At 49.3% G+C, this 26805-nt stretch overlaps 1 protein-coding gene across 2 annotated transcripts in view; it reads left to right on the forward strand.

Moving 5' to 3' along the window:
- The window catches only part of bcor (BCL6 corepressor), a 61468-nt gene that overhangs the window by 33125 nt on the left and 1538 nt on the right, over positions 1-26805 (forward strand). For both annotated transcript variants that reach the window (XM_061236283.1, XM_061236284.1), the window contains 7 exons: positions 509-868; positions 3252-3562; positions 6061-6351; positions 14236-14402; positions 15753-15898; positions 22223-22300; positions 25523-25673. In XM_061236283.1, coding sequence (XP_061092267.1) covers positions 509-868; positions 3252-3562; positions 6061-6351; positions 14236-14402; positions 15753-15898; positions 22223-22300; positions 25523-25673 — 1504 coding nt within the window. The remainder of the gene's footprint in view (positions 1-508; positions 869-3251; positions 3563-6060; positions 6352-14235; positions 14403-15752; positions 15899-22222; positions 22301-25522; positions 25674-26805) is intronic.

Genomic DNA, 26805 nt, shown 5'->3' on the forward strand with positions numbered 1-26805 from the left:
TTCCATATACTGGACGTAAGCTAATTGCTGGACGACATGAATGCGCTTCAAATAGGTTCTACATTTCGATTGGAATTAGCTTGCTACTGAATTCACATTATGCACAAGCCTAATTTAAACCAGTGCACCCTGGGCCTCAACGTATTTGTGCTTGTTTTTTTCTTTACATTCAAGGTATCTATAAAGATGAATATTTACTGACATTGTGGGTTACGTTGCTCTGTGGTAAAAGGGCATTTCCCCACTAACACTGTGCCACATTATCTCTTTTAATGCTGCAATCCTAGTTCAATATTTGTCTACTCACTTCTGTTTATTATTGTCTATTATCTCATAAAATGCGTATTTGTATAAGGTTTAATTAATTTATTGTGTTTGATTATTGTGTTTTGAGAGCGATACATCCAGTGTGGGTACAAAACAAATCTAACTGTATATATGTCAAAGCTCAGCGGCCTTATTCCACAGTAGGGCACGCTCTCGGCTAACGCATGCCCTCGTCCCCCAGATGTCTGGAGCAAGGGAGACGTGACGCACCCGTCTGAGCGCCTCCTGGAGGAGGTGAAGAACCTGAAGGTGTGCATCGAGCTGACGGGCCTGAGGCTGCGCAAGCCGCGTCACCTGACTCAGCTGCGCGAGCTGTGGGAGGGCAGCGGCTCCCCCGATAGGCCAGAGGCGGACCAAGCCCCCGCGCCCCGCTGCCCCACCCCACTCGGCAGGAGCGAGATGCCTGGAGCCGACGCCCTAGAGGCTGGCGGGGAGCGGAAGGTCAGGGCCGGGTCGCTGGAAGAGAGGACGGCCAAGAGGAGGTCTGAGGTCAACAGGAGCTGGTGCGACGCGGTGCTCTGCAACAGTGACATCAAACGAGGTAGATAACGCCCCCCCCCCCCTTATCTCAATATGCCCGGGGGTGGAGGGAGGGCGGCTCGGCCAATGGTGGGGGATTCTGAGGAGGTTCACAGGAAGGGGGTGCAAGACAGATGGTTAGAAGCTTTTTTCTCTCGGTAGGCCGAGGAATCGCAATGCATTTCAACGGTCATGTCTTGAAAAACAGTCATATGATCAAATACAACGCTGGCATCGCATCTGTCTGTTAAGGGAGATGCAACATGCAGGTCGCATCCACCCATAAGGGGTAAACAACATTTTATTTTGTGTGTATTTAACACTTGTTATTATTCCAACATGCAGCATTTTAGCTGCTTGCTTCCTTGTGTGAATGGAGCACGACAAATAAAGTGTGTTTTTATATTATTGCTTTTGTTGCCAAAGAGACTTCTGGCAGATGAGGGAATGTGATATGCCTGTTTATCTGTAGTGCAGGAGGCTTTTGGTTGGGTTGCGGTTCAGCCTGTCTTGGTTTAGCTTTCCTCCGCATAATTGAGAACACAGCGGGCAGGGGCAGTCGCTGTCACGGTGACCGGGAGGGAAAGTGCAGGCTCACTGCTCTAGAAATGTATCCATTTTCAACTGTCAGAAATGTCTGCTGCTTGCTTACTCATTCTAACTGGATTAGCTACTTGACCAGTCAGAAAATGTGAAATTTAATAAAGAAACCGATTTCATTTATTCTGTTAATTTTGTTCCTGCCTTTCCTCCTGTCTCTTATTTGTTTACGGACGGTCCTTTGATTTGTACCACTTCTCCTGTTGTGGCAATTGACAGGTCTGTGGCAGTTCGCTTGCTAGCTTTGTTTTCTCTCTGTAATATTTTTTCTTTTTTTTGGTTGCAAAAAAAGGTCCCTTTTAGGGTTAAAGTTACTCAATTTGTGCCTGAGCTTTTTAGATTCGGTTTCAGATATTACTTTTCATTGTGCGTAACTAAAAAAACAACAAAATTCAATGAACGTTTACCAGATCATAATCATGAGCCCTCTCTCTTTTGCATACTCTGTCACTCACTCTCTCTCTCCCTCTCCCTTGCATGCTGTCTCTCGCTCGCTACCCCCACTCCGCTCCCTCTTGTTCTCTCTCTCTCGGCCGGCGGTGGGCTCTGTGGCTGAGTGACGGCGAGCTCCCAGGCCGTCTCCTTAACGACAGCGCTCAGACGATGCGCTCCTCGGAATAATGAGCCGCGGCCAGCGGTTAAGCGCCTGGGCGGCTCGGATCCCTCCGATGGCATGGTGCTTCCTGCCTGTCAGTCGCCCATCGGGGGCGGACAGACCCGGCTTAAGCGCGCCCTTCCCCTCCTCCTCCTCCTCCTCCTCCTACCTCCTCTTTTTTCCTTAAGCCTCACTCTCTCGCTGGAGAATCAAAGGCTTGCGGTGGAACCGGGCCGTCGCTGCGGCAACGCTGTAAATCAAAGCGCCGCCGCCGCATGCTAATGCGCCGGCTCGTTCTCACCGGGTGTCGCAGTCCGAGGCGCGTCTCCAGCGGCGCTCAAAGAAGCTTCTCCTCGGAGAAGGAAGGCTCCAGAAAGCCACGGAGAGCCGTGCGTCGTGAGGCGCCTGCGCTGCTCCACTCTGGAGTCAGCGTTGGGTTTGGAGTGACGGGGTGCTCTCCGCTAGCGTGCGCACACCTGTTAGTCAGAACCGCAGCCTCCCTCGCTCGGGGCCCGGCGGGAGTCACGGATGTTTCAGAAAACGTGCTGCGAGGAGGCAGAAGCAGGAATGTCGCCGGGGGAGATGGGTGCCTGTGTGTGTTGGAGTGAAGGGGAAAATGGCCTTTTAACCGCCGTCCCCCGGGGCCTGTAGCACAGGGCATTAATTAGAGCTCATTGGGGAAAGGAGCCGCTTCACACAAACGTCCACGAGTCCAGACCCTCTGTATGGAGAAAGGGAGAGCCATGTGTGTGTACACGTGTGTGTGTGTGTGTGTGTGTACGTGTGTGTGTGTGCTTGTGTGTGTACGTGTGTACGTAAGTGTGTACATGTGTGTGTGTGTGCATGCTTGTGTGTGTGTGTGTGTGTGTGTGTGTGTGTGTGTGAGAAAGGGAGCCAGGTTTCCTTTTTCAACTGCTGGCAGATTTGCTGTGAGATACGCATCCATAAATAACAGGGGGGGCAGGGGGACTGACTCACGACTGCGTTTATAAAAGGCTGTTCTTTACGGGAGCAGAGATTCCAGCAACTGTTGTGCTGTGCTGGCTTCTGTGGCTCAGGGTGGCATTTCTTCTAGGGAGGGGCAGGGGGGTGTTGTCTTTGCTTTGTGCCAGCCGGACTGCGTGGGCTTCCGGCAGCCTGCCATTTTCCCCTGGTTGTGTTTCTCTGAGGGCTCTAACGCCTCTCTCTCTCTCTCCCTCCCTCTCCGCAGACTTGCCCCTCGCACACAGAGACTGCCCAGACCTGCCCTCGCACGCCGCCCCCGCCCCCGCCCGGCTGTCGGACAAGCGCCAGCGGCTAAAGGAGCACCGGCGGGTTTTGGGGCTGGGCCCGGCCTCCCCTGACTTCAGCCGCGACGGGGACTGCGCTCCCCCGAGGCTGCGGCGGCTCGCCGAGTCAGACAAGCCCAACGGCAAGAGGCAGTGTAAGACCAAGCACATCAGCCTGAGGGAACGCCGTGCTGCTGCTCACACCACCGAGGACTGCCCCGCCCGAGCACCCGACCCCAGCGCCCTGCACACGGTACGTGGAGGGTGAGGGGTCGGCTAGCCCATGTCTGTGACAGAACTGGGTCAAATACGTCATTGTTTTGCATTCAAATACTTTTCTACGCTTTACTGGTGTACTGGAAGCTATAAAATACTCAACTCAACTGGCTCAACTTGCACCGGACAAGATCATTCGAGCACAGGGAAGTATTTGGATCCAAAACAGCTGCGTAGTTTGCCCAGGTCTGGTGCGTAATGCCGAAAGTGTTAAGCGTAGCTAAGGGCAGGCCAGAGGCAGAAGCACACAGCGGGTAGAGACACAGAGAAACGTGCTTGAATTCACCTGAAGTCTCAGCAGCCCTGGTCTGTGCGATTAGCGACCCTGTCACAGCGCAGGAAGTGTCTGTCCTTGGGGGAAGGGGGAGGGGTCAGCCCTGAGGAGCCGTGTTTCCCCTCGCAGACATTAGTCATGCTCGGTGTGGCGTTGCCACGGTGACCTCCTCGCGCACTCAAACGCGAACGTGGCCTCCCGGTGGAGTGCCCAGCCTGCAGCCCCCCCCACCCCTAATTCTTTACATAACACGCAGGCCAGGGCTGTGTGTGTGTGTGTGTGTGATGTGGGGTGTGGGGTGTGGGTGTGTGTGCAGTGTGGTGTGTGCATTGTGGTGCGTGTGTGTGATGTGGTGTGTGGGTGTGTGTGCGGTGTGGTGTGTGTGTTTTTGTGTGTGTGTGGGTAGTGGGGTAGTGTTGGGGCAGCAGTGGTATTTGACAGCTGTTCTGGTGTGTAATTCCTCTGGGGGGGGGGGGGGGTGAACCTCCGCTCACACCGCTCTGTTCCGCTCTACTGCCAAAGTCTCAGACCTGCCTGTCTCCCTCTCTCTCTCCCTCCCTCCTTACTTCCCTGCTTGTCTCCCTTCCCTTCCCTCTCTTCCTCCTTCCTTTTCTCCCTCTCTCCCTCCCTCCCTCCTTCCTTCCCTGCCTCTTTCCCTACTTCTTTTTCTCCCTCTCCCTCCCTCCTTCCTTCCCTGCCTCTCTCCCTCCCCCTCTTCTTCTCTCTGTCGGGAAGAGGGTAATCAAAATCACTGCTTCTCAATGGTCACGTCAAGTGTGCTGTCCTTGTTATAATGTATGTGTACATACATATGTATTTACGGATATGTAATACTTGTGTGTGTATATTTATATTATATATATATATATATATATATTTATATATCCATACTCACACACTTCATAAATATTTGGACAGTGGTATAATTTCCGTTCTTTTGGATTTGAAGTGAAAGGTTAAATTGCAGATTTAATACTAATTTAAGGGTATTTACACCCATTTTGAGTGAACCATGTAAGAATTGCAGCCCTTTTTACACACAGCCCCCCTCTCTCCATTGTCAAAACACACAGATGAATGCAAATGTGCACAGACATTTCCATTGAATTTATAATTTTTCATATGTTTATCCGTATGAAGATGAATAAATCCTGTCGGTCCGTGGCGTGTGGCAGGATGACGCAGATTGACCGTTTATGGGATGTGAATGCATGCGCAGTCTGTCGCAGGTTTAGGGCCTGACGCTGGCATTTATTAACAGCCACTGAGCTTGCGCTTCTGGGGCAGGCCCTCACACCTCCCCCAAGCATCCTGAACCTGGAGCTGCCAATAATTAACTCTTCCCCATTCTACCTGGACCTGCGCCCACAACGGGAGGGAGAGAGGGACAGAGGGAGGGGTGGGTGGGTGGGTGGGTGGAGAGGAGGGAGAGGGAGAGAGACCGGGTGAATGATTTGAGGGAGGGAGGGAGGGAGAGAGAGAGAGAGGGAGGGAGGGAGGGAGGGAGGGAGGGAGAGAGAGAGAGAGGGGGAGAGAGAGAGAGAGAGAGAGAGAGAGAGAGAGAGAGAGAGAGAGAGAGAGAGGTGGCAGCGGTGAGGGATTTTTTTATTATATGTAGCTTTTGTGGTTTTTTGTTTCGTGGTTTTATGTATTGATTTATTAACAATTATGTATGATTATTGTGACTAGATGATTATGTTTTTGTGATTTTTAAATTATATGTGTAATATCTGTAATTATTCTTTGGAGATTTCTAAGCTTTGGAACTTTCTCTAAATGTAACGACTGAAACTTGAACTTGGAGACGAATAGCGCTGGGCGCTAATGTGTCCCGTAAAGCTCATTTTAGGAAAAGGCGACTCTCTTGCTCCTCCTCAGAACTGGGTTAAGCCGCTTTGCTGTGGAATCCTATCTGTTATTTTCTTCTTCTTTTCCCGATTCGGGGAAAGCCAAGTGGAGCAAGTCGGATTGCGCAGCTCCGAGACAGGATTGTTTCGGGGGTGTGTGTGCGTGTGTGCGTGTGTGCGTGTGTGTGCGTGTGTGCGTGTGTGCGTGTGTGCGTGTGTGCGTGTGTGCGTGTGTGCGTGTGTGTGTGTGTGTGTGTGTGTGTGTGTGTGTGTGTGTCGGCGAGCAAGCATATCCAGGGAGGGCCGTACACCGCAGTTAAAACAAGCTTCTTCCTCTTCCCTCCTCTCCCTCAGGCCAGCCTCAAGCGAACCTCCCGCAAGAGGTCAGCCTCCCTGTCGGATTACGAGTCGTCCCCCGTGGAGCCACGGCCCCCCTCCTCACCGGCCCCCTGCCCCCCCTGCCCCCCTGCCACTCCCCCGGCCCTACTCCAGACAGCCACCGCCCCTCCCTCACCCCTGTCCGGCGGGAACCCCGCCCCAGACACACCCACCAGCCGGCCCATGCCCCCCGAGGCCCGGAGGCTGATCGTCAACAAGAACGCCGGAGAGACTCTGCTACAGCGGGCCGCCCGCCTGGGATACGAGGTAAGAGGCTTTGTCTCTCGCTCGATCTTGCCTCAGCAATCTCTGTATCCCTCTCTCTCTCTCGCCTCAGCGCTCTCTCTATCCCTCTCTCTCTCTCGCTCACCTCAGTGTTTGCTCTCGCTCGCATCAGCGTTCTCTCTCTCACCTCATTAATTCTCGGCGAGGCCGGGCTGTGACACGTGAGTGTCTCCGACAGGCACGAACAATCGCTTAGCGCTCGCCACTCACACACAGACGCGGCTCCCTCTCACGCCTTCCACGCCCGTTAACCCTTCCCTCTCCACCCGGCTTTCAACCTAGCGCTTCTTTTTCCCCCACCTTTTCTCATCCACCCCCTATTTTCTGACGTTGCAGGGTTCCTGTCTGAGAAACTATCGGTGTTCCACGAAAGCTCTGGGAATACCTTCGTCCGTGTCTAATTTTTCCTAGGATTAATGAGACTGTGGATTAGTTATGGCAGAGGACTTTGAAAAGGCGAGCGTGGGGCACAGGAAATGGGCGATTACTGTGGCAGGCAGACTTGTTTTATGCCCCTCCGACCAGGGACTTTAAAGGCTCTGGCGTAACACACTTTTTAAAGTGTTTTTCTTTTTTCTTTTTTTTGCAAGTATAATACAGCGTCTGTTTCAAAATACACTGCAACATGTGATGGAAACAGAATGTTTAATGTGTAAAGTGAAAATCGTCATCTTTCAGATAAATTTGAAATGAGTTTAAGTCGGGAGTTTTCTGAAAACATCAAAGAGAGAAATGATTGGACCCTCTCAGGATCAAAGTGGACTGTGTGCGAAGCAGGGCCCCCTTTATGGGGCTTGCCCCCCCTCACTCTCCTCTGCTAACGGGAGGTCAGAGCGGACCTGCAATTAGCCGCTCTCCGTCAGAGGAGCAGAGAATTTATCACACGTTTAAAAATTAAAAGAACGGCTTTGTTTGAACAGCCAGTTTACAGTGCACCTGACCTGGACCCTGACCTGGACCCTGTCGGGGTTAGCTGCTATTTAGAGTGTATGTGTATGTATGTATGTGTGTGTGTGTGTGTGCGCGTGTGTGTGTGCGTGTGTGTGTGTGCGTGTGTGTGTGTGTGTGTGTGTGTGTATGTGTATGTTTTTGCGCGTGTGTGTGTGTGCGCGCATGCGTGGTGGCTCAGCCTGTTTGACGGGATAACCTGGGCAGGGCTGGTCTCTCTCCGTTCCCTGCTCTGTCGACTCCCACGCGCCGCTACCCACCCCAGCCCTGTTTACACTCCTCCCCATTCTCTCTCCTCCACTCGCTCACACTCTCTCTCCCTCCCTCTGTCTGGCCCACGCGGGTGTGCTCTCTCTCTCCCCCTCCCTCCGCCCCTGCCGTACTTCATTAAGTCGTTGTGCCCTCTGTGACAGAGAAGCTACTCTAGAATACCCTCCCCAAGCAGACATTTTTCTTTCTTTAGCATTTCTTCCTTCCGTTTGTCAGATTCCCTTTTCTTCCTCGCAGAATTTCCCTTTGTCTCCCTCTTCGTGCTGCCGCGGAGGAGTGTGTGTGTGTGTGTGTGTGTGTGTGTGTGTGTGCGTGTTTGTTTTTGGTTTGTGTGTGTGTGCGTGTGCATGTTTGTTTGTGTTTTGTGTGTGTGTGTGTGCGTGCCTGCCTGTGTTTATTTGTGGTTTGTGTGTGTGTGTGTGTGTGCGTGTGCGTACCTGCCTGTGTTTATTTGTGGTTTGTGTGTTTGTATGTGTATGTGTGTGTGTATGCACTCTGTTTGTGGGTATATGGGTGTTTGTGTGCACTGTGTTTTGTGGGTGTATGGATGTTTGTGTGCATTGTGTTTGTGGGTGCGTGTACGTGTGTGTTGGTGTACGTATGCCTATGAACGCACGAGCATACCCATCAGTCTTTTCCTTTTCTTTTTCGTCGTCCACTTTGGCATTTGTGCTTTCAGGCAGAATTGCTCTTTGCCATTAAAGCCCAATCAGTTACCCGACGAGAGCGCTCCTCAGCTCAGTGTTTAATTATTCTTCCGTGTGAAGGTGCTTTGTGGGAACGGTGCTAAATGGATGAAGTTTCAGGCCATTATCTGCCCGCCTTCCTCAGGACCTGCTCTGTCAAACAGATGCCTGCGTCAGGCTTCCTTAATTGGACCTGTGCTCCTTGGGGGAGGGGTGTGGGTGTGGGGGTAGGGGTTGGGAGAAATGTCACTCACGGCAAAGCAATGGTCAGAGCATCTCTGATTGGCTGGAGCCATGCCCCATTAGGAAGCCCGAAACCCTCCCACGCCCGTTTTAACCTTCTCGCTTTGGGTGTGGAGAGAATGCAGAAGCAGGGATCCGGGTGTTTATTTACATGCCCAATAGCACTCAGCTCAACACTGGGTGTGTGTGTTACGGCTGCGTGTGAATGTGTGAACTCTGTTTCCCCCCGCGGCGGCCGGACGGGGGGAAGTTACAGCGCGGCGGATCTGTTCTGACAGTGTCGTCGTTCTCGAGCTCGGTGGGCCAGGACACGGCTCCGGCCGGGTTACGCAGCGGTCAGTGTCCGCTTTTTCGTAACGGTGGGTTTTTTTTTCTAGTTTTTCCCTTTTCCGTCCGCCCCCATCCCCCCCCCCAAGTGTTTCTAACTGTGAGTGTGCGATAAGCTGGCAGCTGCTCTCTGGGGTTTGGCGAGGGGGGATGCGGGGGGTTTCATCACCAGGATCTCTTTGCTCTGCCCCCCCCCAGTGGAGAACCCGCCCTACACCCCCTTAAGGACAGGCTTGTCAATCACAAATTATGTGCCAATTGCGTGCAGGGGGCGTTCCTCCCAGATGTCCAGCAATTTGGCTTTTGTTTATCAATTCTGCGTGCGTGCTTCTGCGCTTTAGTGTGTGCGTGCATAAACACATTACTTTAATATAAACTGTTAAATGCAATTCATAGTTAAACCTCAAAAAGATTTAGCTGATTTCATTAAATATTTCTATTATGCGATTGCGGCTAAAAATCGCTTTACGAAAACAAAGGAGAAGCTGGCAGCTTATTTCAGAAGGCAAAACATCGCACCGTTTCTCCACTGCTCTCATATGCGCCTCGTGCGACTCGGGCTTTCTGGCACTTCCGTCGTCGTGGGTAATGGTCTCTCGTCAGTCGGTGTGATCCCCAGCCAAACCCCCCCCCCCCCTTCTGTGCATGCACCCCCCTGCATATTTCATGTTAATTTAGTTTCGTGATTTTTATGGCTGCACATGGAAGCGCTCTCTCTCCCTCTTTCACTCTCTCTCTCGCTCTCCCCCTCTCTAGCTCTCCTCTCTCTCTCTCTCTCATTGTGGTTTAAAGGCACGCCGCTGCTGTGCTTAAAATGTTAATGCGGAGAGTTGAGAATGAAGTCTGGGTGGTTCGGGCTGCCTCCCCCAGTTACCTGCTGTGGTTACAGCTGAAAGTCTCGCTTAACACACATGCGCTTATGCACACACATATGCAGACTCCCAGTCACACACACACACACACACACACACACATACAGACTCCCAGTCACACACACACACACACACATACAGACTCCCAGTCACACACACACACACATACAGACTCCCAGTCACACACACACACACACACATACACATACAGACTCCCAGTCACACACACACACACATGCAGACTCCCAGTCACACACACACACACATACAGACTCCCAGTCACACACACACACACATACAGACTCCCAGTCACACAAACACACACACACACACACACACACAGACTCCCAGTCACACACACACACACATACAGACTCCCAGTCACCCACACACACACATACAGACTCCCAGTCACACACACACACACACACACACACACACACACACACTCACACACACTCACACACACACAGTCTAACCCCAGCGTGTTCTATGCTGTGGAGTCTGCGGTAGTTATTTGATACGAGGCCGGGGCTGATGGAAAGGCTTCAGTCGGCCACTGCTCCCCACACTGCCACAAAAACACAGTGAGACACACGCAAGCACAAATCCACACGTGTGCGCTCACAGACTAGCGCGCACAGACACATGCTCACACATAAACACAGTTCTACACACACACACACACACAGTCACTGAGTGCCTGCCAAACTCTCAATTAAAAGCTGCACTTAGTGCTGCGCAGCCTTTTCCGGCGTGGTCTTTACCGGAGCTACCGGCTCAACCCCATTACAGCTCGCCCGTGGCCCGGGGGGGGGGTCTTCGCGGCTGAGGTCACAGCGGAAACGGCCGGCGGTGTAGCCGCAGGGCCAGCGGTCCACTCGCAGCACGGAGTGAGGAGCCAGCTGCTCCCGCAGTAATTGAAGGTTTTTTCCCGCGCCGCCCCACCTGAGGTCACCAGCCGAGCAGCGTGGGTAATTTGTGTAAACAGAAACGACGTCAGCGCAGCCATTAAACACACGCTGCGTTCATTACCCGCAGTCCTCCTACGCATCCGTGCGCGCGTCCTTTCGTTTGTTTTTCTCTTTTTAAGCTCCGCGCAGGCATAGCCTCTCTCGCTCTTCCGGTGCCGATATCTCCGTCTCTCTCCCTGCCTTTGTGCGGAGATTAGTGTTGGGATTCGGAGCCGGTGCGGTCGGCGTTCATACGGCCTCCCGATGCAAGCGGCACAAGGCTTTCGCCACAAAGGGTTAACTGTCTGCTGAATTAATTTTGATGCATTGATTGCAGCCGAGAACGGGGAAGCACTCTAGAGAAGGAGATTAAAAAGGGGAGGGAGGGGGAGGCTGGGGGTGGGGGGGTGGAGAGCGTTTCATTTTACTGCAGAGAAATCAGCAGCTCACTGCGATCTACAGCTTTCAATAAGAGCCGGCCCTCACTCCCCCCCGTCCCCCCCCGTCCCCCCGCTGGTTATTAAAGAGTTTTATTGTCTGTTTAATGCAACGCTTAACTCCCACTGCTGAAAGCCGGCCTCCCGCGTCCGGGAGAGGAATTCCCGAGGTTGCCTGGTCTGGCTTTCGCAATCCCCCGGTCCAAATCCCAGGGTGTCTGCAGACTACTCCCACAGCTCTAGGGCTGGTCCGCTTGAAGGGAGAAGATGCATGGCGTATGAGCATGGCTCATGGCTTTTTTTTCAGGACCCTCAGAAAAGATTTAGCCTCACACCATGTTATATGTTCTGTTTTGGCCAGCGGTTGTGAGTGGAGGTTGTGAGCGGAGGTTTCCTTACCGGGCACTAAGGGCTGGCTGGGCTGCTCTTGGCGGGAGGGCTCAGCGAGGGAGGGCTCGTTAGCGTGCGCTCGGTTTGTTTGTGTGGGGCCCCGCCGCGGCTTTATGCCGTATCCTAGCTACCGGTCGTCACGTCGGGGGGGAGCGGAGGAGCGGCGGCGGCAGGAGGAGAGCGTGAGCTCCTGAGGAGCGCTAAAGCTGCGCTCACGCTGCCGTGTTTACCTGCCAACTGCGCGCCTCTCCTCCAGCCCTGCTCTCCTGCTTCCATTCTCTCTTTTCATTCTGATTCACAACGTGAACCGAGAGGCCTGCTTGTCTGCATTTACAGCCTACAGAGGTGCAATATAGCCTACTGCAATAGACGTTTACATGTATTTATTCGCCCACGCATTATTAAGTGGTGCAACATCTAGATAATGAAGATAATATATTATTTCAGGGTAGGTTACTTCAGTTTACGCTACTTCCGCAAGAGTCTTGTCTTTGCTTTCATGTAAGCTACACTGCGTGTGGTTTGCGTTGCAGATGTGCTGGTTTTTGGTGGGCCGCAGTGCGGTGTACAGCTGCTCTCTCCCCTGTGAGTGACAGGGTGGAAACGCGCGAATTAGCTGAGCCGTCATCGGAAGGGAACTTAGCGCTGCAAGATTGATTCCCATTTGATTATTTCTTCATTAAAGGAGATACCACCAAAAAAATGAAACAAAACCTGGCGTAAACGTCATTTGCTACAATTGCAAACCCTTTGAAAGGAGGCAAACCACCGGTGGATGCGCGATCTTGGATCCGAGTCACCCGCAAGGAGTGTTTACCAGGTTTTTGATCAGCGTGTCAATTTATATTCCGTAAGGATGCAGCTTTGATAGGAGCCAACTCCTTAAAGATCCACTGCCTGTCTTATTGGATTTGATTATTGATGACCGGTTGAAGCCTTCACTAACGCTCTCTGACCTGCTGTGTGGGCGGTTTGCTTTAGAAACAGTGTGAGTTTTCACACACGAGCCATCTTTGGTTTGTTTGATTTAAGTAAACTGTGCAACACTTCCTTCCTGGGATGGAGTGTGCGGGTAGTGTACAATTCTTCCAAGTTTATACGTAGCAAGGTCCATAGATGGTATTAATCAAAGCTGTAACCAATTAAACATACTCAAATTCGTCATGTTATCTGCACATAGCCTACAGGGTGGATATGTTTATTTTACAGAAGTTTATTCACAGGTTAATTATAGGCTGCACATGCATCAAAAATGACCATACAGTCGATACAGTTCAGTGCTAGGGAACCGGAAATGTCCGGGGAAAATGATACACTGGGAAGATTATACGCTACACCAGGATGTTAGCTACGCTTTCGGAGTCTATCGGTAGACCATGGTGGTGAGAGATCCAGTCCGCTGATCTCCGTCGAGAAGATTATAAAAAAAATCTAATAAAAATACGGAGGCCAGGCTAGCCGCCACCTCGGGGATGGGAAAGATCGCGTTTATTTTCCGGATGTCCAGCGTTGGTTTGACCATTGCAGGTATAGATTGGATGTGGTGCTCAGTCTCCCCATTCCTACAGAACGCCTTTATGAAAGCTGAGGCAGGCACCGCTGAAATTTGCATAGAAATGGAAATGTGAAAAGATTGTAGCAGTTGAAATGAGCCGTTTTCTCCCTGAGTCTTGGGATATTAGATATTAAACGGAGGTGCCCTGCTCATCCTGGGCTCTGTCAAATATTTTATATATATATATATATATATATATATATATATATATATATATATATATCTGTGTGTGTGTGTGTGTGTGTTTATACATATACATTCAGTGAGCTCTTTATTAGGTATTTATTACACTTATTTTTTAGACTTCTACTGCTGTAGCCTATCCATTTAGTTCTCATGCGTTGTGTGTTCAGAGATGCTCTTCTGCATACCCTGTTGTAATGTGTAATAATTTGCGTTATTGTCACCTTCCTACCGACTTTGACCAGTCTGGCCATTTTCCTCTGACCTCTCTCATTAACCAGGCGTTTCTGTCTGCAGAACTGCTGCTCACTGGATTTATTTTTTGTTTTTTTGCACCATTCTTTGCAAACTCTAGAGATAAGTGTGTGTGAAAATCCAAGGAGATCAGCAATTTCTGAGATACTCAAACCACCCTGTCTGCCACCAACTTAGATCAAATTTTTTCCCCTCATTCTGATGGTTGATGTGAACATTATCTGAACCCCCTGACCTGTATCTACATGATTGTATGCATGGCACTGCTGCCACACAATTGGCTGATTAGATAATCATATGAATAAGTAGGTGTAATAAAGTAAAAATTTTCCTAATAAAGTGTGTGTGTGTGTGTGTGTGTGTGTATATGTATATATATATATATATATATATATATATACACACACACATACACTCCAATAACCCACACATTATACCAATTATCACCGCACTCAAACAAAATGATGATGAATTGGCATATGGAGAGAAGTGGAGACGCGGTGTGAAAGTGGTAGCATTGCTGTATTGTGTGGTGGGTGGATGGAGGGAGAACAGACAGCGTGAGCGTGGTGGAATGTTTTATGAGCGCGTCGGTTACTGACGGGGCCACGGCGCGGAGAGAGCCGCCGGCCTTGTCTGTTGCCGTGGAAGATTGCATTCCAATTACAGCCGTAGTAACCTTGCCGTCTCCTTTGCTCTCCCTCCCTCCCTCCCTCTCTTCTCTCGCTCCCCTCTCCTCTTTTACAGGAAGTGGTGCTGTACTGCCTGGAAAACAAGGTGTGTGACGTGAATCACCGTGACAACGCGGGCTACTGCGCCCTTCATGAGGCCTGTGCCCGCGGCTGGCTGGCCATCGTGCAGCACCTGGTGGAGCACGGGGCCGACATCAACTGCAGCGCCCAGGACGGCACCAGGCAAGAGACGCCCGCATATACACACTCATTCACTCACACTAATTCATGCGCATACACACACATTCTCACTCGCTCGCTCACTCTAATTCATGCATACACACAGACACTAAATTCATGCACACACACGCATGCGCATGGATAAACGCATATACTCAAATACACTTGCGCACACACATTCAAGCTTCACACAGCTTCAAGCGCACATGCAGACAGTCCATCAGAAGCATACATAACCTGTCCGACACACATACTGGGAAATGCACACACAGACACACACATTGTGGAAGAGGAACAGGCTGAATCTCCTTGACTCCCCAAGCTTTGTCAGCTCCTTCTCTCTCTCCTTGAGCGCGCGCTAGCAGAGCTCCTGTAATTACATGTTTTATAATTATGGGCTAACATCAACAAGAGGCTTTCAGGAACTCAAGTCCGTTATTTCAGCGTGAGCTAATTAGAGAGTGTGCGGCAGATTATAAAAAAGAATGAGGCTGTTGTCATTGTTGTAATCTGCAAAATGTAATTAATGTGAAAACGCTTTTAACTAGTACGTTTAAAGGTTTCATAAATAACGCTGGAAGTGAATAATGAATAAACTGGATTTAATCCCGAATTTTTTTTTTTTTTTTTTTTTTATCAAATCCTTATGTGTACCATGCCACATTCGTATATTTAAATTCTGATTTGGCGAGGATGTACAAGATGTAAATTTATGTAGGAAGCTCACATCCGTACATTCCTTACATCCGTACATTCAAATCATCACGTTTCATTTAAACCACAAAATCACACAAGACTTAAAATGATGCCATCAAGCTTGACGCTGTGAGTATAGCATAACGTGTTGTTAGTTTTGGTGCTGAAACTATGATTAACTATGAACTATGATGGTTCATTTGTTTTTGTGAATGTGGTGTTAATTTCAATGTTGGGAATGGTGTTCAATTTAGTACTTGCGCGTATGGTGTACTTAAGTCAGTACTTAACTTTCCATTTTACATTTTAGTCATTTAGCAGACGCTTTTAACCCAAAGCGACGTACAAGTGCATAATAAGAGATGTAGAGGGAGTACCATAAGGGGGAATACTTGAGAGTGTGATGGTGTTAAATGGTGTTGTATGTGGGTTAGTGGTGAGCTGGGTTTGGTGGACCGTCCAATGACCAGGTTCACTGATGAGAGTGTGACGGTGTTAAATGGTGTTGTATGTGGGTTAGTGGTGAGCTGGGTTTGGTGGACCGTCCAATGACCAGGTTCACTGATGAGAGTGTGATGGTGTTAAATGGTGTTGTATGTGGGTTAGTGGTGAGCTGGGTTTGGCCCAATGAGGTTCACTGATGTGGTCCCCCCCCAGGCCCCTTCACGACGCGGTGGAGAATGACCATCTGGACGTGGTACGGCTGCTCCTCTCCTACGGAGCCGACCCCACCCTGGCCACCTACTCCGGCCGTGGCCTGCTGAAGATGACCCACAGCGAACTGATGGACTGCTTCCTGTCAGGTGAGCTCACCGCCCGCCACCCCTCTGCTGGCTGCCGCTCTCCTCGGAATCGGCCTTAAAAAAACGACGCCTCTCTTCAGCATGTCTCGCTGGGGTATCTGGTTACCTAGCAACGGCTGCTGTTTACTTAAGCTTAAGTTTTTTTTTATTTTTCCTGGTGTTTGGATTGGGGCTTCTAAGCAGACTCGGCCTTTTTCTGTTTTTTGGTTTTTATTCATTTGTTTCTTTGTTTTTTTTCTTTTTTCTTTTTTCTTTTTTGGTTCTGCTTTTTATTTATTAGATTTTTTTTTTGCTCTTTAGATAAGTGAGCCGGCTCCATTTTCCCTGAGCTTCAGCCATGACGATGTAGAATAAGCTGAGACAAATCTGAGCTCTCAAAGTTATGGGGACTGCCTGGGACGGGCTGTAGACTGTGCAGGATCTGAGCATGCTTTCGGTAGTTGTGTGTTTGTGCACGTGTCTCTTGTAGGTCTGTGTGTGTGCGCATACATGGGTGGGTGTGTGCGTGATTGTCCTGTGGAGGGGGGGGGGGGGGGGAGTGTGTGAATGAGATATATAGGGGAGTCTGTACAGTGGAGTACTGTGGGTACCTGGACATTTAGCATAGACGGGGTTAGCTTCAGAGGAGCTGTGCCATTCCTATGAGCAGAAGAGAGAGTGATAAAAGGAGATGGAGGGATAGAGATGGAGAGGGGAGGGGACAGAAGGAGAAAAGGGAGAGATGGAGGGATAGCGAGGGAGAGAGAGATGTTCCTCACCCTGCCCCTCCCCCTCACCACCTGAGCCATGTTATCCCCGAGCTTTATTAATCAGCACCGCCCCTCCACAGGAGTGTGTGCCTGCCTCTCACACACACACACACACACACACACACACACACACACACAGACATACACACATGCACAAACACACTTGCGTGCATACACACTCTGACACACATGCATACACCCCTGCTGATGAGGGCTGAGTATGTTTCTCTCAGGCAGAAAGCAGTTCGCTTCCAGACTGACAGCCGGGCCAGGGGACCCGGTGTGACTGAGCACGGGGGGAGGGGGGCAGAGCGAGCCAGAGACGCACATTAATCCTGCCCACCAAACGGCAGCTACCCAGCCCTGCCAGCTGCTCAGCCTAGCGTTTCAGCGTACATATGCCCGTGTCTCTGTGTGTGTGTGTGTGTGTGTGTGTGCACCTGTGTGTGTGTACCTGCATGTGTGTCTAAGAGCGTGCGTGCGTGTGCATTTCATGTATGCGTATCTGCGTTTGTGTGTGTGTGTGTATGTGCATGCTTGTGAGCATATGTATTTGTGTGTATGTGTGCTGTAAGTGGAACGCCCAATGCACTGTGGGTACCTTCAATGAGCATTGCTGTTGAAAATGAGTGCCGTTGGTATTTATGGAGGCGCAGTGGGGGTTCAGTGGGGTTCGGCGGATTGAGGGAGCCTTGTCGCCCTGTGGCTGCTGTGGAACTTCTGGAGTGTTGCAAGGTGCACACTAATTCAATGCTCCTGCTGTCTTTCATAATCTCACCTGATGGGATTGAAGTGCTTGTTTTGCAGCTCGGTTTTTTAAAAAGCAATTTTTCAACTCCGTTAAAGTTCCACAAAAAAAAAAAAACAGACAAAAAAGAGACGCAGTTCAGGGCCGTGTAGCTGGAGTACTTCCTCCCACTAATTGAGGTACTAAATGAACTCGGTATGCAATTAAAAACTTTGCTGGGTTTAAAGAAATGCAGTTGCTCAGGGTTTTTCTAGGCATGAAAAGGGGTCTTTTGTGCTCCCCGTCATCGGGCCTGGGTTAATTTAGCAGAGCGCTTTCTCTGGCTGTACTTCACACAGAACACCGGGACAGGAATAAGTGAATAAGCACCTGATAGCTACCCGTCTCCTTTCCAGTGATTATGAGGCTTTAGTAGACTGACATTGTTTCATAGACGTTTTATTGAGCCATTCTGGGAAACTGAGGCATACAAATAGACAAAGCTATGGCCTTGGCCTACGACTGCAAAACACCTATAGTTTTGTGTCTCTCGTGCACACTGCTCTGAAGGCGATGGAGGACGACAAGGATAAAATAAGCTTTGTGGTAAATAAATGCACAAATTGAAGTTGACCATCTCTTGACAAACCAAAACAATTTAAAAAAGTGGGCGACAATCATGTTATCTTATCTTGTTAGCTACACCTCCATATTCAACTAGTTTTGGCCTGCAAAGAATAAATGTGGGCTGTAAGACAGGCTGTTGATAATTTGTAGGTCATCATATAATATTTGGATGCCATTTAAAAAAAACTTTATAAGTGTACCTTTTAAGCAGCATAGAATAACCGCAGCGCGTTAATGCAAAGTCGATTTAGCCTTACGTTAACACATAGTTACATTAGCGAGATGGTAGCCTAGGCTGTGTTTGCACTGTTAATCTTCATCAAGGCAATTGCTTTTAAAGGCAATACATTTATTAATCATATGGAAAACTCTCGAGTATTAGATTCAAGTGCTCTTAAATGAATAGCCTACTCATCACAGCATTAAATGCAAAAACAACATTTAATTTTAGGCCAGCAAATGAACAAAACCATGGATAAACAGTTGATTATTTGTTTTGTTTTTCATAATTAATGAAGCTCAATTTTTCCGTTTTAAGAGTGGGTGAGAGAACAGACTCAACCTGTCACTAATTAGCTAGCTTTAAATGAGCTAGGATGAAACTAATACAAAATAGAAAGCCATTGGTCGTCTCTATTTGCAAATATACATGTCCATGTACCATAATATAAAGCTAATGTTAATTTTGACTCCAAATATTTGCATATTATTAAACAAAATATGAAAACATAACAGGATTCACTCGCTGGCAAACTGACGAATGATACCACTAGGGTGCTATGCGCTAACGCTACCACTAGGGTGCTATGTGCTAACGCTAGTTCTGGGGGCATATGTACACGTGGAACTGCATGTGTGAGTGGTTTAACGTTTTTACATACGTGTGGCTCAGAGGTCTCCATAGAGATATGGCACCTCGTAGCTGTAGACAGACAGGACAGCGTTGTCCTGTGACCTCCCTTAGTCTGTGCGGTGCAGGGGGCGGGGCTCCAGAGAGCGGTACTCACCACAGTGAGGTCAGGTGCACAGCAACCTGTGACCTCGCAGCATGGCATCTCCTCCATTCCCCTGCTAATCACTATCACCTGCTTAGAATTTTTAATGCTTTCTCCCCCACTCCCTGGTTGCGTCTCAAACCAAAGGCAGTTGCCTTGAGGCCTCATTGCCTCGCTGCCTGATTAGTCATCTGTCCCTCAAAGACGTCTTCGAACGTGCTTAGGCAGCATGCGAATGAGATGCACTTTGAAGGCAGGAAGATGTCAGAGTCAAAGTAACGTTATCACGTGATGCGTGATTACAAGCAATTTAGCTAGCTAGTTATAGAAAGCTCACGGAGGCTTAAAAACATTTAATACGTTATTTCAGTGTGTTAAGCAATTAAATTGTTGTTTAAAAAATATAACTGCAACAAAATATCAAGCTTGCTGTGTACTTGCACTTGTGGACAAGCTCTTTTACAGTTCTGTGCAAACTCTGCCGCTGTATTCAGCCGTCATTAATTAATTAACGGTAATAAGAAGCATAAGGTTTATCGCATGCAATTATGGGATATCCGGCGAAGGATGCATCGATACTGCCTTCACAATCTGTGAAATGAAGGCATCGGTTTTTTTTTGTTTTTTTTTACACTTCGGATTCGGACAGCACTTGATGCCTTCCTGTCTTAGAATACTGCCTAAGAAAGCAGAGGCAGCCCCCCCTCTCTCTCCCCGTTGCCAGTAGCTACAGGAAAATGCTTGAGCTACACAAAACCCCACCCCCCCATTTTTTTCCCCGGTAGGTTTTTCATTAGCATTGTATTTCTGCCTTCTTTCTGCCATATGCGGTGAAGATTCCCATTGCATATAAAGTGCACCTTTACCTGTGCCAACATACGGTAGCGAAGAATCTGTAACACTTCCATAATGGATGCAAATGTGGACCAAAGGTAGTGAGGAAGCCGATGGTCCTCGCAAGTTACACGAAGTGGCAGCGAGGACACGTTAAGTGAACGTAACCGTCACGTTGCATTCCATTCAATTAGCAGCCGCTCTTATACGGAGAAATTTGCAATATTAGCAATATATGGTGCGAATGTGAGTTGAGGTGGCTCAGTTACACAAAAGATATTTGGGGAATATGTAGCGGCTTTCCTTTGTTTGTTTTGTTTTGTTTTGTTTTTAAGCCTGCTATAATGGCTGCGGCATGCTCTCCAGCTTGAAAAGGTCCTCTTCTGTAGTTAATGTTCTCCAGGGTTCGGCTTGTTGTAATGAGTGGCTCTCCAAGTCCTCCTCGGTCTCTATAATGACAGCACTCTGCCGACCTGCGTGCTGCACCTCTGCCGTTAGTCACCGCCGCTCTGTCCTGTCTGGACGTATCTGGGATAAGCTCATTTCATTGGTTTCTAAAATACTACAAGATGCACCCCTCCCCCATGCCCACCACCATATTTTTTTAAAGGAACAATAGGTAAGATTTTTGTGTTAAAACATTGTTACAAGACAAAATCCTTTCCTACCATTGAAAAAGGCTCACTGACATGTTGCCTCACCCTTTATAGTCCCTAAATTCGGGTTTTCAAAATATACGGTTGACGGACCGACACTGTACCAAAACATTGAATAGCTGTGCAATAATTAAAGCTCATTGGTTGAAAATTGGTTCTAATTGTCACAGCCATAGCGGTAAACAGTGTTGTGGTTTGAGGGTGGTTGTTGCTGCAATTCCTCTCTTGACTGTTAGAAGTTCAACATTACCTATTTTACCTTTAAAAGCTTGTTATTCCCTATTAACTAATAGGATTTGATGGGAACCTCCGACATGAGCATTTTAGGAATTCTGGATTGGTGTGTTTGACTCCGACAGGCGTACTGGAGCCGGAGAACTGTCACCAGAGCGCCGCAGACGGCCGTACTCTTCTGTCACTTCCAAACAGCCAAAATCCTTTGAGAGAAGGCAGGATATGGTTTAACATTTTCTCGTTTCACATGGCTGGAAATGCTTCCACTGCGTTTACAGATTTCAGTGACAGAAACAAGAAACCAGTCGGTAGTACAAGCTGCCATTCTGTATCAAACCCTGACCTAATTCCAATATAGAAAATTGTGGAACACAGATCCATTTTGTTAAATAACAGATTGATATGAACAATGAGTGAAGTTGCTTGGGGATTGTCACCTCCTTGTAATAAGTCAGGTTGATTTTGAGGATCATCTGGTTCTCCATTTTGGAATGGTGCGAAGATAGGCAGGATTTTAAAAGCCTCATCATCATAGGGGCAACATTGATTCAGGCGGTAAGAGCAGTTGTCTGGCAGTCGCCAGTTGGAGGGTTGCCAGTTCGATTCCACCCTGGGTGTGTTGAAGTGTGCCTGAGCAAGACGCCTAACCTCCAAATGCTCCTGACTAGCTGGTCGGTGCCTTGCATGGCAGCCAATCACCGTTGATGTGTGAGTGCATGAATCTGTGGATGAGAAGCATGAATTGTACAGCACTTTGGATAAAGGTGCTATTTAAATGCCAACTATTTACCATGTACCATGATCATCCTCCTCTTGTGACAAATGCGTACCATACAGATGTATAGCTAGTATGTGTCTCCTGCCATTTTCTGGATTTGCACCGGTACTGGAGCACTCTGTTTTTGGGGTTTGCCCTGTGGATGGCTGCTGTGGGGGGTGGCTGGTCCTGAGCCGGCCAGGCTGGGTCAGGGAGCAGTGTATCCCCACCGGCCAAGGCAGATAACACGCCACGCTTTTCTCTGGCCATGTGATTCATAATCCTGTGGTTTGGGCATGGTCCAGCTCAGAAAGTGCTCCTGTAAATCAGCCCCTACTGCCCCACTGCGCTCACACACACATTCTCATGTGCGCACACACACGCTCTCTCATGCATGCACATACAGGCATATGCACACACACACGTGAATATTGTCACACATTTATGTGTGTGTGTATGTGTGTGTGTGTGTGTGTGTGCATGTGCGTGTGGGATGTGTGTTTGCATGTCTGTGCGCGCGCATGTGGCTACAGTGTGTGGGTGTGCGTGTGCAGTGCCTGTGTGTCTGTGGGTGCATGCAGTGTGTGTCTGTGTGTGTCTCTCTGTGTCTGTGTGTCTTTCTGTGTGTGTGTGTGTCTGTGTGTGTGCGCCTCCCTGCTGCGGGTGGGGGTAGGGGGAGGGCAGGTTAAAGTGGAGGGCTCTGCATTGTCCCCTGACGTGCTGCTCTCTCTCTCTCTCTGGGCAGATTACTTCGCTGACCTGCAGGGCCGCGCTGATGAGGACCCGCGGCTGTGCTGGGAGTTCTATGGCAGCTCCATGTGCGGTGAGTTCCTCCCCGAGATGACCTGGAGTCAGAGAGCAGAGGGGCGCGAGAGCGAAGACCCTGTGGCATAGCACCCAGCCAGGCAAACCGTATCCATAATGAATGCAAACCGCTCCCAAACCCCGTCCCCTACGACCCTGTTACAAAGAGACAAAGCCTTTTAGACCCCCTCGCTCTTCACCTTCAGCTGAGGATGAAATGCTTTAGCCCCCATTCTCACTCCTAATGCGAGCCAGTCTTCCGCAGATTGGTTTGGGGCGCTAGGCGCACGTTAATGCAGCTCTGTTGATGAATATCAGCGGAGAGCCCGGAATTCATGTCGCTCCGGCGCTTAAACGAGCTCTCCACCGCCGCGCGCTTCCCCCCCAAATTCCTGGAATTACTGCACGGCCGTGATACAGGCCTCGCCGGAACGCCGTCTATTTTTGGATTCTCTGAGTGCTGCTTCGGAAAGAGGGAAAAAAAGGAAAAAGGACTCGTGTAAAGCAGTCCCCTTAGAGAGAGGCTCTGTCTAATCGCCAGTGTCTCTCTCTCTCTCTCTCTCTCTCACACTTTCTTTTGCTCTCCCTCTACCTCTTTTCTTTGCTCTCTGTCCTTTCAGTATTGCTCTATCTCTTTTCACACTTGCGTGCTATCTTTCACTCTTGCGGTTTGTCTTTCTTTTGCTCTCTCTCTTACCCCAACCCCCCTTCTCTCTGTTTCTGTCTCTCTCTCCCCTCCCTGCCCTCCCCTGTTTCCTGCCTGGTCTCTTGGGCTGACGATCATCTTAGGGACAATCCCTCTTCCTCCTTACTCAGGCCTTAAGTTATGCCTCATCACTGTGAAATCCCCTACCTCTCAAACCACATCCCTCATATCGTGAACTTGGTGTGTACTGCATAGTACAAACAAAATAGATTTTTTTTTCACCCACATTTGCTTGTGTGCTGTCTTGCTAACACTGACTGTGGTGCTTGCTACAGCTCTTGGCTGGCTAGTTAGCTATATAGCCAACTGACATTATTTGCAATGCAGTCTGTAAGTATTTGGACAGTGGAACAATTTCTGTTCTTTTGGCTCTGTACTCCAGCACAAGTGATTTGAAATTAAAGTGCAGGCTGTCAGCGTAAATGGTAAACAGTTGGCAATTATATACCACCTTTATCCAAAGCGCTGTACAATTGATGCTTCTCATTCACTCATTCATACACACACTCACCCACCCACCAATGGCGATTGGCTGCCATGCAAGGCACCAACCAGCTCATCAGGAGCATTTGGGGTTAGGTGTCTTGCTCAGGGGCACTTCGACACACCCAGGGCGGGATTGAACCGGCAACCCTCCGACTGCCAGACAACTGCTCTGACTGCTCTTACTGCCTGAGCCAATGTGTGCCCCCCATTTTACTGGACCAAAAGTAATTGGACAGTCGGCGTCTCTGCTATTTCTGATTAGTCAGTCAGGTGTACTCAATCACTTCCTTAGTGCAGGTATAAGATTTTAGTATCTAGTCTTGATTCTAGGCTATTCATTGCCTTTGAAGTCTGTTATTGGCTTTTGTTAACTTGAGGTCCAGAGTTGTGCCAATGACAGTCAAGAAAGCCTTACGTATGGACGACACTGTATGAATACCAGATTGGTTAACCTCAATACATTCAGTTTTTGCTGAGACCGGGACACGGAGGTGTTCATTCGGTTCTGTCGTCTCCATTGAGGCTGTGGTTTCTGTTTAGTGTCTGTCCGTCAGCAAGCTTCAACTTGCCACCACTCTTCTTCTTTGGTGATATAGTTTGTTTGTGTTTGACATGAGCAGTCACAATGTTCAACACTATTTTCCTTGCCCGATTAAATAATTTCACTGATACACCTGCAATTCAGCAACGAACATTTGGCTTCTTCTGTTAGTTGACTCGTGTTCCTTTATCAGCACTTGATGTGTGGGTTTTCAGTCTACATCACTCACAGCTGATACATACTGCTAATTGGCATTCAACTTCATATGACTCACCTGTGTAACTGCCTTTGTAATTGCAATTAATTTAATAGTCCTTAGTCATGTGCTGTTTCCATTATTTTGTCCTCCCCTGTAGGTAATAACAGTTTATTATGCTGTGTATAAATTTGCACCAACTATGAATTGCATTGTATTAAATTACATGGGTTATTAGGATTATATTTCTAGTTTAATGTAGTTTAGATGCATTTAAGCAATACTAGGAAAACAAACTAGCAATTTTAAACACTCCAACTTCAGTTGCCACAAAATTGTCCACTTTATTTATTCAAGATTGACTGGACACAACTTATGCGTTCCCATGGAAACAGCACAGCTGAAAGAATTGTGGTATTGCAATTGGTGGGAAAATGTGCAGTGAATGCAAACTGTTTATTTTGCATAAGTTGATATGCTATCTTGGTACTTAAAGCAAACTCCATTTTGACTACTACAAAACTCCAAAAAGCTTGCATCATCAAAAAGGGTGTGTGTGTGTGTGTGTGTGTGTGTACGTTTGTGTGTGTTTGTGTAAAGACTGAAATGAGATTTTGAGTAAACACATTGGTAAGCAGTGAGAGTGAAGCAGAAAGTGCCATTCCCAGCAGCTGGGAGCAGTGCAGTGGGGTTGTGTCTAAATAATTTAGGGATGTCCAGGGGCTGGCTTAGCGCTGCCCTGCCATGCGGAGTGGAACGGCCGGCTCCAGGGAAACACCTGGCAGGGCAGGACCGGGCCAGCGCCGGGAGTGACGCCGCGCTCTGTTTGTGTAGGCAGCTCTGACGCAAATCACTCTCAGACAGGCACTCACGCTCACACATAAATTCCCTTAAACCCCGCTTGGCTCAGGAAACCAAAACGCTGGGACGTGTGTGTGTGTGTGAGAGAGTGTGTGTGTGTGTGTGTGCGTGTATGTATGTATGTGTGTGTGTGTGTGTGTCTGTGTGTGCGTGTATGTATGTGTGTGTGAGTGTGTGTGAGTGTGTGTGCGTGTTTGTGCGTGCGTGCTAGCGTGCGTGCGTGAGAGTGTGTGTGCGTGTGTGAGAGTGTGTGCGTGTATGTATGTGTGTGTGTGTGAGAGTGTGTGTGTGTGCCTGTTTGTGCGTGCATGCGTGTGTGTGTGTGTGTGTGTGTATGAGAGAGTGTGCGCATGTGTGCATCAGTGTGTTTACACATGCAGGTCTGCGCAGTAGAAGACGTCAGTCTTTGTGTTTTTCTTTTCCTTCCTTAACTCTCTCCTTGTGTTCGCAGAGCCGGCAGACGACCCATCTGCCTTCGACGTTCTGGCGAGCCCCCCGGGGCCGGCAGAGGGCGAGGAGGAGCAGAGGGAGGTGTTCGAGTTTGAGTTCTCGGACCGGCCGCTCCTGCCCTGCTACAACATCCAGGTGTCCCTGTCCCAGGGGTGAGCAGCCACTTTACTGCGTCTAATGAGGGCATCCGTCACTGTCACGCTCCTGCCGGCTCCCCATGCCGTTCACTCAGCCGTCCGCTGGGACTCGGGAGGGGGGGTGTCAGATCTTAATGCAGGAGAACCAGCACGCCCTACGCAGCTGTAATCGCCATGGTACGCAAAACACTTGGCGCCTGATCAGGTAGAAATGAGTATCGGGACGCACAACCAGAGAAGTTGTTTTCATTAACAAAGACCTAGCCTCTACCGTATCAGTAGTTTCGTTTTTTCTTTTAAACTTCTGCAGGCTCTGTTTTGCTCTGTTAAGATTCGTGTAGTCTACAGCGTGTCGTCGGTTTTGTGACAGGAGGAGAAATATGTAAACCTACGTTTTTATGAGGCGTTCCGTTGAAAGGTTGGTAATTACCGTAGCAGTCGCCCGGATTCCCGCACCCGCTTTCATAACTGCCCTCGTTTAGGGCTTTTAATTAAGCGGCCGAGCCCAGCGCGGTTATTACGAGAGTATTGATAAAGTAATAAGTCTCACCTGGGGCTGAGGGGCTGTTAGGCAGCTCCCTGCTGGGACTGGGCACAGACGCTCGGCTGTCTGGGAGGAGGTGATTTATGTTGTTTGTGGGGGTGGGGTGGGGTGGGGTGGGGTGGGGCAGGGTGTCGGTTGATTGCTCTGAGAGCGAGGCCCCATGGCCTCGCCTGTAGCCACGCAGTCCAAACAACCGCAACCCACAGTGTCTGTACACCCGGTTACAGCGCACGCTCGCTCTCTTTCTCTCTTTCACCATCTCTTCATCTGTCTGTTTCCTCTGGTGTCTCACTTTTTCTCTTGCTCTTACTCACACTTTCTCGTATTCTCTTCTTGCTTTTTTCTTCTGCGCTCGCTTTCTCTCATGCTATCGCAGTCTCACCTCTCTCTCTGTCCTCGTCTCTCGCTCTATCTCTCCATCTCCCGCGCTCTGCGGCGCTTTCGCTCTTGCGTGTTCCCCCTCCCCCCTACGCTTCTCTGCGCTGCGTTTTATCTGGCAGCTGCGCCGCCGCTCTCTCCCTCTCTCCCTCCCCCTCTCCCCCTCTCCCCCCCCCTCTCCCCCTCTCCCCCTCTCTCCCTCCCCCCCCTCTCCCCCTCTCTCCC

The sequence above is a fragment of the Conger conger genome, chromosome 3 (genome assembly GCF_963514075.1).
Source record: "Conger conger chromosome 3, fConCon1.1, whole genome shotgun sequence".
In the NCBI taxonomy this organism is placed as follows: Eukaryota; Metazoa; Chordata; class Actinopteri; order Anguilliformes; family Congridae; genus Conger; species Conger conger.